The 13,737-nt window shown below is 43.9% G+C and overlaps 1 protein-coding gene across 1 annotated transcript in view; it reads right to left on the bottom strand.

The window, feature by feature from the left end:
- RANBP9 (RAN binding protein 9) overlaps positions 1–11,942 on the bottom strand; it is a 44,387-nt gene extending 32,445 nt beyond the window's left edge. Inside the window, 5 exon segments of the mRNA XM_017808384.1 lie at positions 7,524–7,776; positions 7,778–7,906; positions 7,908–8,036; positions 8,039–8,478; positions 11,861–11,942. Of these exon segments, the coding sequence (XP_017663873.1) occupies positions 7,524–7,776; positions 7,778–7,906; positions 7,908–8,036; positions 8,039–8,478; positions 11,861–11,942 (1,033 nt within the window).
- Between the last annotated feature and the right edge of the window lie 1,795 nt (positions 11,943–13,737).

Raw genomic sequence — 13,737 nt, 5'->3', positions numbered from 1 at the left:
GGCAACCAGCAACAGACCCTCATTGCCATAAGAATATTTCAGACAGATCCCATGCCTACTTCTCCATGTGGATCTGCGGCACAATGAAAAGAGCTGCCTGTTCTGAGTGTGCTGTACAAATCACTTGTGCTGCTGCACTCCAGCTGTCATCTCCAGTCCAGACAAGGAGGCCTACTGCACCTGCACAGCAACTGATCTGCATATGCAAAAAACCCTACAACCAAACATGCTCCTTCCAGTGGCATTAACAGTGAATTACTACTGTTTAGGCTCAGACTAATTATGTCTGAAGTGCAGCAAGTCAGGTCACACAGCAAAGAAGAAACTGCAGAATGACAGCATAGGCAGCCAGAAAGATCAGGCCCAGCTGGCCTGCAGTACTGAACCTCCAAGCACAGAGGTCAGGCACTAACCTGTACAGACCCTCTAAGCACAGCACTCTCCAGTGTAAATGCTCATAAAACGGTCAACGCTTATCAGCCTGCAGAGCCAGCACCAACCAGCTCCTAACAAATGGCATATGTTCAGCCAGGGAGAACTCTCACCATGGCTGCACCTGCAATCAAAACTTTATTAGCACACCACGAATTCTTCACTCACTGAGATTAGGTTTAACCTACAAAGTTTTTCTGATGTAAATAGTTCACCCCAGTCTGCTACTAACTTAGGGCAATAGGCCAACTATTACTTTTCTGAGTACAAATCCAATGTCCACTTCAATGTGTTATTAGTATTATTAAATATTTTGTATAAAAATCCTTCGGTCACCTCACAGGTTTTACAATTTTAAGCTTATTGCACACCTTTTGCATGTTGATTTCTGAAGTCTCACATGAGGAAAAACCAGTCATTTACTCCTCCACACACAAGACAGTGTACATGTTTTATTGTTCACTACTTCTAAGCTATTTCCTCAGGCTGTGACAACCAAGATAATAATTAAGTACATAAACTTAGAGCTTCCATGGGTTTGCTTGGTTTTTGAGTGCTGGTAGCTCACTATTTAGCTAGTATAAATTAGAATATTTATAAGTATGCAGAAATCCTTCAGCTAAAAGGGCAGAACATTAAACTCCTAAGATATCCCTTAAATTCAGATAGGTCTGATTAAATGATGCATTAGTTAGAGAAAGGTAAGAGGAAGGAAAAATACTTTCCTTTTAAATGTCCTTAGGTTTTTATTTTAAAATAGACCGAAAAGAAGTTCCCTTGGTTACTCTATGCTCTTGACAATCTGTGTAGTTTCAGTCTGAGTCACTCTCCTTATTTGGGAAAGTCTTCCACACAGAAAAAACTAAAGTAGTAGGAACTAGCCAAATATTATTGAAAATGTACATCTATTACCCAGCAGACTTTGCTTTGTGAAATCACAATCTAAGTGTTTGGAAACAATATCTATTTAAGGTATTCTTAGCACCTCTTCCTGAAACTCCCCTTCTCTCACCCCATTCCCAATCCAGGCAGCTATTTGCAAGGACATACCAGGAATCAGATTGATTAGCTGATCGGGCTTTAAGAAACCTACCAGATTTTTTTAAGCGGCAGATCAGTTCCCTGATCCAGTTCACAACACAGCCACACACAGCTGTCACACTGCAAATAAGAGGTCAACACAGGGGCAGAAGTAACAGGATACCTCACCAGTATCGACAAACACTTCATGTGGTGAAGCAACATGCTTGGGGAAGTCAGTGCCCAGAACTACTTTCATCCCATTAAAACAGAAGACATCCTAAATTTAGAACTGCTGTCCTTTTAATATAACCTCCTATGAATCCTGTTTTACTACTTGAGTATGCTGCTTTTATTTGTAGTTACATACAATTATTATGTCTAACAGAAAATTCAACATCATCTAGCAGTTAAATACTTTCAGATATTCCAATCTCTACATCATTTAAACATAGAAGGTGAGACTTTCAGTACCACCAAGCTACATTGGATATGTGAGGAATCAAGAGACACTAGTTATCAGCCAGCTTTAAAACAAGAAAAGGCTCTTTACAGAACAGGTAGTTGAACTACAAAATTTCTTACCAAAGGATACTATAGATGTTTGTTCAGGAGGACACTGGGCAAACATCTAGAAAAGAAGTTAATTGAGACACTGCCTTGAGCTCAGGATGTCCCTCAGCTTAAAATGGCTGGAAACCGAAAGGGGAAACACACATACACCATATATGCCCAAGATGTTTTTAGATTTTTTTCACAGGCACTCACTTATGACCAGTCACCAATGGGACTCTGAGCTGAATGGCCCATTAGCTTGATGTTTTAAACTGCTGCCACATTCTTTGGTAACCTGAATCCTCACTTCCTTGCCTATGAATAAAAAAAGGAGTTCAACACCCAACTCTGAACTTCTGAATCGGAGGTTCCAAACACCTGAAGTAGATCACATGAATACTGCCCTATGTTTCCTCAAAACATACCTCTTTCATAGTCACAAGCTATAGTTAGAGCATGTAAAATAACACTTTTAAAGTCTGTCTTATTTAACACTAAAAATTAATAATGTTCAGCATCAAAAAAAGAGAACTCTGCAAACAGATGCATTGAGGCAAAGAAGGGAAAAGAGGTCTACACAGCTCAACATTTACAGTGCAAACCAGATCATAGCTAAGTTCGGTTACCAGAACTGTTTTCATTCAGGCTTTCATTAGAACTGTTTCACAACTATGAGCCAGCCATGCTTTATTTCATTTTTTAAGCATTCACACTGATGATATTTAGTAAAAATAGTATCACCGGTCCTTTAGCAAAATTACATTGAAATTAATCTAAATTTAAATTCCATTTATTTGGAAAAAAGCTAATTAAGACAAAAACATGTTTGGAGACGCCATTTCTGCTTTCAAAAAAGATAATGTTTGAACCTAAATGTAAGTGTATAATGCATATGCACCAAATAGTCCAAAAGAAGTCTATGGGAGTGCCTACCTAGACAAAAGTAAGCGTGTTTATCCAGTTTAAATCCTTAAATGAAGTTTACATAAGCTGAACTGCAGTTATTTCCAACAGGTGGTTCAATGACTTGCTCACATTGCCAAAAATAAAATAATCAAGGCCTAATCTTCTGCTGAATTCATTAGGAAAGTTTCACTGAGACAAGAATGGAACAGGCTGCCCAGGGAAGTGGTTGAGTCACCATCCCTGGAGGTATTTACAAAACCTGTAGATGTGGCACTTGGGGACATGGTTTAGTGGTGGACTCAGCAATGTTGGGTTTGTGGTTGAACTGAATGATCCTAGAGCTCTTTTCCAACCTAAATGATTCTAAGAAAAAAAAAAAAAGACACAAATTACTAATTTTAACTTTTTCCCCAGTTTAAAAAAGCAAGACATTTCAAAGCTACTAAGGTGTCCAAAGCAGGCAAACTGTACTGAATGTACCATGTTTTCTGCCAGAAAAATTGACACCATCCTTGTATCACTGAGTGACAACAAAGAAATATTACTATGGAATTCTCCTCAGTTTGTTATAGAAAATGTAATGCATAGTTTGCACTGAAAAGTAATTTATTTTTGTTTTTTAGTTTGGCACTACAGACAGTTCAAAGGCAACTGCAGTGTAAATAAATGTCTGGCTAAGATTTCCTGGCCTGTGATACATTAGAAAAAGTTCACACAATGGCAGCTTACTCAAAATTGCACAACTTTCCTCAGCCTTTTTTGGACAATTGTCACATGACTAACTTAAGTGAAGCTACTATACGATTTTCCATGATTTTACCTAATTCTGTACACAGTTTCTTCCATGGTTACAATTTGCATTGAGTCTGTGTTTTTGTCTCCTCATACTACATAGCATAGATCACTATCTGCTGGAAAGCTAACTTGTCTGTGTAGTGGAATGTTCATATTACATACAGTATTTATGAAATCCCTGTTTTTCAACAAGACCCACGTGTTTATTCTGAATATTTTAGAAATACATAGGAATATTTTTTAAGATATCTCACTTTAATAACTATGCATTTTATGTGGTAATTGCTTTACAGGTAGCATATACTTATGCTTTCTTTACCACTTACCTACTGCTCAGAGCTGCAAATATTATAATTAAGTGAAATGACAATTTTTTTTTCTAGTACCGTTTTTCATTGTCTCACTTACATAGATATACCATGAACAACAGTCACTAGGACAGTGTTAGCTTTCTATCAGCTTGCACAGCTAACTGGCAGCAACACAAAAATGTCTGTCCATCTGAAAAAGAAAAATACTCTAGGTATAATCTTTCGTATATTACAGTATCACTGATGCCACTGTATATGTATTTCATATCCAGATTTTGACAAAGCTTCCTAATCAAGAATTAGAATTTGTAAAATTGTAACAGAATAGCTCACTGTGGAAAGAAATTGGCTTGTTCTGGTAAACAACAGGGCAGTCAATGCATCTTCCCTTCAAACACTTCTCCATATAAGTTTTCCTTTCCTTTTTTAAGTAACACTATGATTCTGAGAGAACAAAAAAGAGCACTGACCCTTGGGTTTTGCTGACCTCCAACAAAAATTAAGGAGCTGCTGCTCTGATCCTAGACTACATTCCTTTTTTTTTTAAACCTCTACCACTTGATCAATACCTGGCTTTCTGGTAGTTTTCATTTTTAAGCATTCTTTAGGATGCTTGCAAAATTCTTGAGGTCCAGAAATGCAGTACACACAGCTGTAATGGCAGAAAGAGATATCTACTGCTGTTCAAGTTTTCATACAAGTTGTCCACTGGTAAGGAAGAAAATGAAAGGAATCTTCAGAAATTATATAGAGAGGACCATCATTCCTCTCACAAACCAATGAAACAAAAATATCACTGCTCACAATACATCAGCACATTAAAATTATGAAGCTATTTATATGAAAAATGACTTTGAAAGCTTTTGTCCTAATTGTTCCTCCCCACCCATTTTTTTTCAGAGTCAACTATCCCCAGCACATACAAAGTGAAAGGAAAGCACTGATGTTACTGCTTTCTGCCCCCTGTCAGTCACAGACAGGAGGAAATTACTCCAGAAAAACAGTTCTGAAGATAGAAATCTACAGAGGCAGAAAATTTAAGTGTACAAGGTACCTATAGTACAGTAATAGAAGATAGTAAGAATTGCTTTAGGATACTGGCTTCTTTGGACAGATCTGAGTACTTTGCTCAAGAATACAACAGATCTTTACCCCTGCTCAATATGTGATTCAAATTTCCTTTCAACAAAAACATCCATCCTTCTTCCACTACTACTTAGATAACTTCAGAAGCACTGAAAGTGGCAATATTCCACAAGAAGATGCTTTGAGACCTCTATTTTTTCTACAAATCAGTTGTAAATATTTGACAATGCTACTTGTAGTAGCAATGTAACATGCATATTGTTACTTGCTATCTTCCCTCATTTTCTTCCCTTTAATTGTATTCAGAAGGGTTGAAGGATCCAGAAAGGAGAAAAGGCAGCAAATGCTTTAGTGGGTTTTCCCCTCAGTTCTCAGGTAGGAAAGCCCTGATACCATTCATTGCTTAGCCCAGTTAGCAACTCCAGGTGCCAAGCCGGTAACATAAACACGGAGTTGCCCTAACAGCCACCTTCATTAAACTACCAGGAAGAAAAGATAGGCCACTTAAGAAGCATTCACTCCCACCTGCACTTAGGAAAAGCAAAGCATAGACATGTTATACTGGCACTTCTCCTCTTCACAGTCCTCTGGGCTAACCTAGGAACTCTTCAACCTTCATCACTTACCATTATTTAAGAACTAGAGTAAAAGTATTTTATTGTTATAACCTTCTAACCCTGCTTTATGTCTTCTGGTGGAGCGTCCACACTATTTCCTTCAGAAACATGCTGAGCCTCCTGTAATTTCTTTGAGGTAATGAATTTCTTTTTTTTTAACACTATGGCAAAGGAGGTAAGTGAGGAAAAAAAGGGACATCACAAGGAAAGCTTAAAAATATACTTCTGCAATAACCCTGACAGATCAGAGAGGTTCCACATCTAAATTCTAGCTCATAAGCAAAAGGAGTTGGCCAAAACAAAGCAAACGAGCAGAAGGACTTGATGGCCATAAAGCTATGACCATCTTAGAAGACAAAAACAAAAACAAAAAACCCACTGCTACTAAGCACCAGAAAATACAAAATGCTTCTAAAAATACAAGGTCATAAAACACTGATCAAAAGCCAGGAAATTCAGAGTTGAGTATTAAATTACACATCCTTAAATCACTTGGTGCCTCCCAGAAACCTGCTCTACAGTCATCAAACTCCTTTATTATCTTTGTATGGTGCATCAAACTTAGCACTTTTAACCGAGTATTTTGTATGTAATAAAAAAGGTTCTCTATTTAAAAAAAAAAAAGTGTTCCAAAGTACATTTAATCTTTTCATGGCAGCCAAATCCTGCCATGTGTTTGTGTTGCCGTTTTCCTTCTCCGATTAAACAGTTACATGTTTATCGAGATTTCCCTTGAATTTCACCACTGCAAACTCTGAGAAAGGGTAATTGCACGGGTGTTTTTTCCCCTCCCACTACTTTCATTTGATTACAGACCGACAAAAGATCCAGTTTTTCACAGCCAACCCAAAAGTGGTTTTGAATCCACAACACTTCTACTTCAGGACTTCGGGCCTAGAACACCAGATGTGTCTGTGTTTTTTCAGGTCAGAGTGTACACTTACGTTTCCAGCTTTTATGATATTTCATAACAATCAACACAAGTTTTTCTTCTATTGCCTTTCACTGATTTTTTTTTTTTTTTACAAAAGCCTACTCTGGGGTTACTACCTTTTATTTGAAAACCTGTAACTTTAACTGTGAAATGTCTGGCAGAAAGTTATAAAGTCACCTTTATTAACATAAGCCCTATGGTCATTCCTTCCCTCAAATCACTCTGTGCAATAGTTAGGCAAGACTGTTACCAGTGACTTTTAAAGCCATTTTTTTCGTAGTTTAAAAATAAACCGTGTTTTTCTCTGTGCTTTCCCCTCCCGTCATTTCCGTGTTCAATAGCTTAACGCTTGCTGCTCTTAACTCCATTTAACCCTTGCTCTTCTCGAGAGGGGAGGAAAAAAAAAAAAAAAGGCAGCCACTTCTTTTTCTCGCTCATTACCATAAACAGGACACGTCATGCCGAGCGTCCTTTATTCTCCTGCCTCAGACCCAAACGTTCTGGCGATACCTGAATCCACGGAGGAAGTCTCGGAGTTTACATAATGCCCACTCCAGAAGCATAAGGAGGCGGGGGCGGCCCCTTGTGTCTCCCCCCCTTTCCCCGCACGGCGACAGAAACGGGGGGAGGGGAAAGGAGAGAAAAATAAAGCTGAAATAAGAGAAAACAAGACCCTTCTCTCCACGCTACGGGGGGGTGGGGGCAATTTACGGGATCGGAAAACAGGGAAGAAAGAGGGAGAGGAGCGTGTGTTATTTCCTGTTATTGTTACTCCTGTGCCCACTGCCCGATGGAAGGATCGGGTGTGGGGGGGGCGGGAGGACACAGACAGGGGGTGTCGCGGCAGCCCGGGCCGTCCGTCCTCACCTTTGTAGTGCACCCGCAGGTTGTTCTGCGAGAGGCCGATGTAACTGAATTTGTCCTTCGGGCTCCAGGAGCGGGGCAGCGGCGTCTCCTGCTCGTCTACGGCCGGGTAGAGCCTCTTCAGCCGCCGCTTCAGCTCCTTCTCCTGCTCGTTCAGGGCCGGGTCCCCGTGCGGGAAGGGCGCCGGGGCGCTGGTGCCGCTGCCCACCGGCAGGCCCAGCGCCGCGCCGGCCCCGCCGCCCCCCGCGCCCGCGGGGCCGCTGCCGCTCCCGGCGGCGGTGGCGGGTGGCGGCGGCGCCGCGGTGGCCGGAGGCGGCGGCGGCGGCGGGTGGAGCAGGAGCGCGGCGGCCGGAGCGGGGCCGGGGCTGGCGGCGGCCGAGGGGGGGATCCCCGGCGCCGGCGGGGGCACGGCGGCCGCCAAGGGGAGCTGCGGCGGCGGCGGCGGCTGTTGCTGCTGCTGTTGCCCGGACATCCCGGCTCCGGCCTCCTCCTGCTGCTCCTCCGCCGCCACCTCCCGCGGCGGTCGCGACTGTCACCGGACGGGCCCGGGGGCGGAGCGACGGGCAGGCCCGGGGCGCTGCGGAGCGCGGGTCACCCCCACAACCGGGGCGCCTCGGAGGAAGACGGGGGGCGGGGAGGGATTGGCGATGACGGCAGCCGGTGGAGGTGCCCGATGGGAGGGAGCGAGGGGCGTCGCGGGGCGCGGCGGGGCCGGGGGAGAGGCGAGAAGAGCGGCGGCGGCGGGCGGAAGCGGCAGGCGGATGAGGAACGAGCGGCGGGGCTGCCTCCGTCCCCCCGCCCCTCCTCCGGTCGGGGGCGCGCCCGGCGCGCACACGCTCCGTCCGGCCCCCAGCGCGCCCCCGAGTCAGCTGAGCCCGCGGCCTGGCCCCGCCCCCTCGCGCGCGCGATGGGGCGGGGCCAGGAGGCGGGGCCTCCGCCCCTCGGCGGGCGCGAGGCACTGAGGGAAGGAAGAGGGAAGGGAGAGGGGAGGGAGAGGGAGGAGAGGGGGGGTGAGTGAGGGGTTGAGTTGGCCTCACAGATCGGGTCGTAGTGGAGTCATCGGTGTGGTCCAAAGCTGTCTTAGGGTCTTCTGACGTGACCCGGGCCTGTCGCGAGGTTTTCTCCAGGAGAAAGTCCGACTGACCCCCCTGGGGTAGTGGGGAAAAGGACATTGGCACTCGGTGGGCTGCTGAAGGGTGTTACCACCGAGGGCCAGTCAAATGGGGACTGTCCCCTCGTTATGGAATTATTGTGGAATGATAGAATATGCCGAGTTGGAAGGGGCCCATCAGGATCACTAAGTCCAAGTCCTGGCCCTGGACAGGCCACCCCAAGAATCACACCATGTGCCCGAGAGCATTGTCCAAACGTTTTTTTAACTCTGTCAGGCTTGGTGTTGTGACCACTTCCCTAGAGAGCCTGATCCAGTGCCCAACTACTCTCTGGGTGAAAAACATTTTCCCAATATCCAACATAAACTTCCCTTGACTCAGCTTCATGCCATTTCCTCAAGTCCTGTCACAGGTCAGGAGATTATAATGATGTTTTTCCTCTTGGAATTGACCTGGGAGCATCAGACCCATTAAAAGTTTTTCTGGTGTAACCCAGACCTCTTGAAAGGTTTTCTCCAGGAGAAAGTCAAGCTGACCCTCAGAGGGCTAATGGAGAGAAAGACACTAACCCTCAGTGGGTTAATGACCAATTCAAATGCAATAACCACCTGGGGTGAGTCAAATGAGGACTGTCTACTCCTGATGAAATTAAACAGCTATAGTGCTGACCTTTCCCAGCCCTGTATGACCTGGGCTTATAACAGCTGGCATGACCAACAAGCAGTGGCAGATTGAACTACAATTCTTGCAAGAATGTAAACTCTGCATACATTATCATCATCATCATGGCTAGGCTTTGTGAATGAAGATTTGGGAAGGGCTCTACCCACATTTGCTATAAGCGCACTGGTGGCTAAAAAGGCCAATGCTAGACAGACAAGTCCGGTTGCAAAAAGCACAGCAGAAGGACTCCTTAGGTGGTATCGGCAAGACACGATTCTTTCTGCGTTGTCTTTTCTCCTCGAGAGTGATCCTGTGTGCGTTCTCAAAGGAAACAGCAGCATTATGAATTGTATGTCTCCAGACCTCCTGATTGGAGGCCAGAGTAGACCAATTATGTTGATCAATATGACCAAGGCTGAGATGTTGTTTCAGGGAGTCCTTGTATCTTCTCTTCAGGGCTCCTCTCTTGCAGCAGCCAGTGGCAAGTTCACCATAAAGCATGATCTTAGGGAGGCGGTGGTCCTTCATCCTGGAGATGTGTCCTGCCCAACGCAGCTGAGTTCTCAGCAGCATGGCCTCAATACTCATAACTGCTACCTGTTCTAAAGCAGACGTATTAGTCACATAATCTGACCAGTGGATGTTTAGGATTGTACGGAGACAGCGTTGATGGAAGCGTTCTAAGAGTCTAAGGTGGTGGCGGTAAATGACCCATGATTTGGATCCATATAAAAGAGTAGACAGCACAATGGCTCTGTAAACACTGATCTTTGTACTTTTCTTCAGGTGTTTATTTTGCCAAACTCTTTTATGGAGTTTTCCAAAAGCACTATATGCCTTTGCTAACCTGTTGTCTATCTCTCCATCAATCTTACCATCTGAGGAGATGAGGCTGCCTAGGTAATTAAACTGCTGAACTGATTTGAGCTCTGATTTGACAATGGTGATATGGGGATGATGGAAGACTTCCTGAGGTGCAGGTTGATAGAGAACTTCTGTCTTCTTTAAGCTGACTTCCAGCCCAAAAAGCTCAGCAGCCTCTGCAAAGCAGGATGTTAAGTGCTGCAGAGCTACTTCTGTGTGGGCGACGAGGGCGACGGTGTCAGCATAAAGCAGTTCATGGACAAGATGGCTTACGGTCTTAGTGTGGACCTTCAGTCGCCTTAGGTTGAAAATATCAGTACGATATTGAATGTAGATACCAACTTCTTCATCAAGGTCTGCCGTGGCCCTTTGGAGCATCATGCTGAAAAAGATTGTGAATAGGCTTGGTGCAAGAACGCAGCCTTGTTTCACACCATTAGTTATTAGAAAGGGCTCAGAAAGTGTGTTGCCATATCTGACTTGGCTGTGCTGATCCTCATGGAGTGAGATGATCATTTTAAGGAATTTGGGGGGACAACCTAAGTGTTCCAAAATCTGCCATAGACCTTTTCTGCTCACAGTATCGAAAGCCTTGGTGAGGTCAACAAAGGTTACATAGAGACCTTTGTTCTGTTCCCTACACTTCTCTTGTAGTTGTCTGAGAACAAATACCATGTCTGTGGTGCTCCTGTTGGCTCTGAAACCACATTGGCTTTCAGGTAGAATTCCTCCTGCTATAGTGGGTATTAGTCTGTTCAAAAGTATTCTTGCCAGGATTTTGCTGGCAATGGAGAGCAGAGCAATACCACAGTAATTTGAACAGTCTGATTTATCTCCTTTTTTCTTATACAAAGTGATGATGACTGCATCACATAGGTGTCTGATGGTAGTTCGCCTAGTTCCCAACAGCGCACCACAAACTCGTGAAATTTAGCATGGAGTGCTTGGCCCCCATGTTTCCAGACTTCAGGTGGAATTTCATCAACCCCAGCTGCCTTGCCAGTTTTCACCTGCTGTATGGCCTTAAGATTTTCTCCCATAGTAGGGGCAATATCCAATTCATTCTTCACCGGTTGTTGTGTAATGTACTGAATTGCGGAGTCTTGATCTACATGGCTAGTACTGAAAAGAGTCTGAAAGTGTTCAGACCATCGATTCAGAATGGAGGTTTTATCTGTCAGAAGTGTTTGACCATCTGTGCTGAGTAGAGGGCTTTGGACCTGGTACGTAGGCCTGTATGCTGTTTTCAGAGCCTCATAGAATCCTCTGTAATCACCCGTATCTGTGCATAATTGAATTTTTTCTGCTGGATTGATCCACCACTTGTTCTGGATGTCACGAAGTTTCTGTTGGAGCTTGCTGCATGCAAGACGAAAGGCTGCTTTTCTTACGTGACAGGATGGCAGTGCAAGGTGCGCTTGGTGAGTGGTTCTCTTTTTCCTCGACAGTTCCTGGATCTCTTGATTGTTTTCATCAAACCAGTTTTTGTTCTTCTTGAAGGAGAACCCTAAGGATTCTTCAGAGGACTGCAGGAAGCTATTTTTAATATGTTGCCAAAGTGTTTCAGGAGAAGGATCTATAGAATGATTTTCAAGCCTATCCACATATATATGTGTGTACATATGTATATATATATATATATATGCACATCTCAGTCATACAGTGTTGTTTCACTCTAATCATCCCAAGAATGTCAGTTACCCTGCCTTCGGGGGCAGGTTGAAACATTAAATTGGAGAAGAATTGAAGGAGAAGGAGGCGTCATGATGGACTCTGCCACCATCGGTGATGGTGATGGGGAAAACAGATGTCAATGGGCCAGTGTGGCACCTGGGAGGCTGTGACCTCTGACAGGTGCGACACGCCTCTGCTGCCCACACCTTGAGTCCAGTCTCGCAGGGGGGTAAGGAGAAGTGCCACTGAGAGCATTCCCCAGAGGCAGGAAAGCTTGGGAATGACTCAGCTGACAAGGGCAGGAGGAGCAGTACAGTGTTCCTGGAGCAGTGGCCATAAACAAAACAAGAAGTTTCGCCTCAACATGAGGAAGAACTTCTTTACGTTGAGAGTAGCACAGCACTGGAACAGGCTGCCCAGGGAAGTTGTGGAATCTCCCGCTCTGGAGACGTTCAAAGCCATCTGGATGTGTTCCTGTGTTACCTGCTGTCGGTGACCCTGCCTTGACAGGGAGGTTGAACTAGATGATTTCCAGAGGTCCCTTCCAACCCTAATGATTCTGTGCTTCTGTGAACCTGAAATGTTGGGCGCTTCACAAACCCATTTCCAGCTGTCAACATGTTGGAGAATAAATACAGAAGCAGGAAGTAGAGAAGGTTAATTATGCTTCACCTGTGTGAAATGGTGGGTGAGGTAATGCAGGTGTGACACTCACAAAGGCTTGTATGAAGCTAAACACTTCTTACCTATAGTTACTAAAATATCCTGTCACTGCTCCATGATGACTAGTAGCATCTATGGCTGGACAAAATGCAGTTATCTAAAAATACCCTATCAAAAGGAGCTGCAAAATATACAGGAGTAGAAGTGCCTAGGATGGATGTCAAAACACATTCTAAATTGTGCCTGAGAATCAAGTACCCTGGCACTGGTAGGCTATCTCCCACTATATGTAAGTTTGCTTTCTAGTGTCTAGAGGTTGTTGTAAACCATGATACTTAATGATTTAATTTTTTTTAAAAAATACAGTGTTTGCCAACTATAGGCATTGGGAAATATATTCATTATGTTTGTAAGTGTAGATGTGTCTTAACTCTTTCTTACATTTCAATAAATTTTCTGCCATATCCACTTCCTGAGTCATGGCTCACTTTTAGTATTTGTACCAAAACACTTCATGTCACCCATTTTGAGATTGCCATCACAAAGTTCCTATTTCTTGTACAGTAAGACAGGAGAGCAGGTGTTTTCTGTGCTTACTTCTTGACATTATTCCCTACTTCACTACTCTGGTTGATTTTAACCCATCTTTTACCACGTTCCAAGAATAAATAATCCATGTGTAACAAAACACTGGTTTTTATGGAAGTCTTTTCTCCCAAACATACCCCCGGACAGACACATTCACATCACTTTTTTTGAGTAAGGCTTATACTGTACACTATGCCAGAGGTTTTGTAGAGGTATTCTAACACGTGATATTCACCAGTATGTTATTTATTCCTCTTGCCTTCTATTATTTTCTGACTACAGCTTCTGAAGGATTAGAGATAGCACATAGATATTGACATAAAGGCCCAGTTTCTACTTTCCGGATGATGTAAGTGAATTGGAGCTTGTCAGATTTAGAAGCAGTACTCATGTTCCTCCCTGATGTGCGTCGTTTTCCATTTTCAACATTGAACTTAATTCACCATTACATGATCCATTCTGTTTTGTTAGGACTTCCTCATCATCACAGTCCCCTCTTGTCTTGCTTAGCTGAAATAATTATGACAGCTGCAAATGTTACCATCTCACAATACAGCCCTCTTTCTAGATCAGTGGTAAATACAGCAGCAATATGAGACTTGCTACGGAGCTCTGAAGAAAGCTGTCCTTAACCTTCCTCCATCGCAGAAACT

This window comes from Lepidothrix coronata, unplaced genomic scaffold (assembly GCF_001604755.1).
Source record: "Lepidothrix coronata isolate B3197 unplaced genomic scaffold, Lepidothrix_coronata-1.0 Scaffold23, whole genome shotgun sequence".
NCBI lineage: Eukaryota > Metazoa > Chordata > Aves > Passeriformes > Pipridae > Lepidothrix > Lepidothrix coronata.
This window is presented reverse-complemented; position numbering and strand designations above follow the sequence as displayed.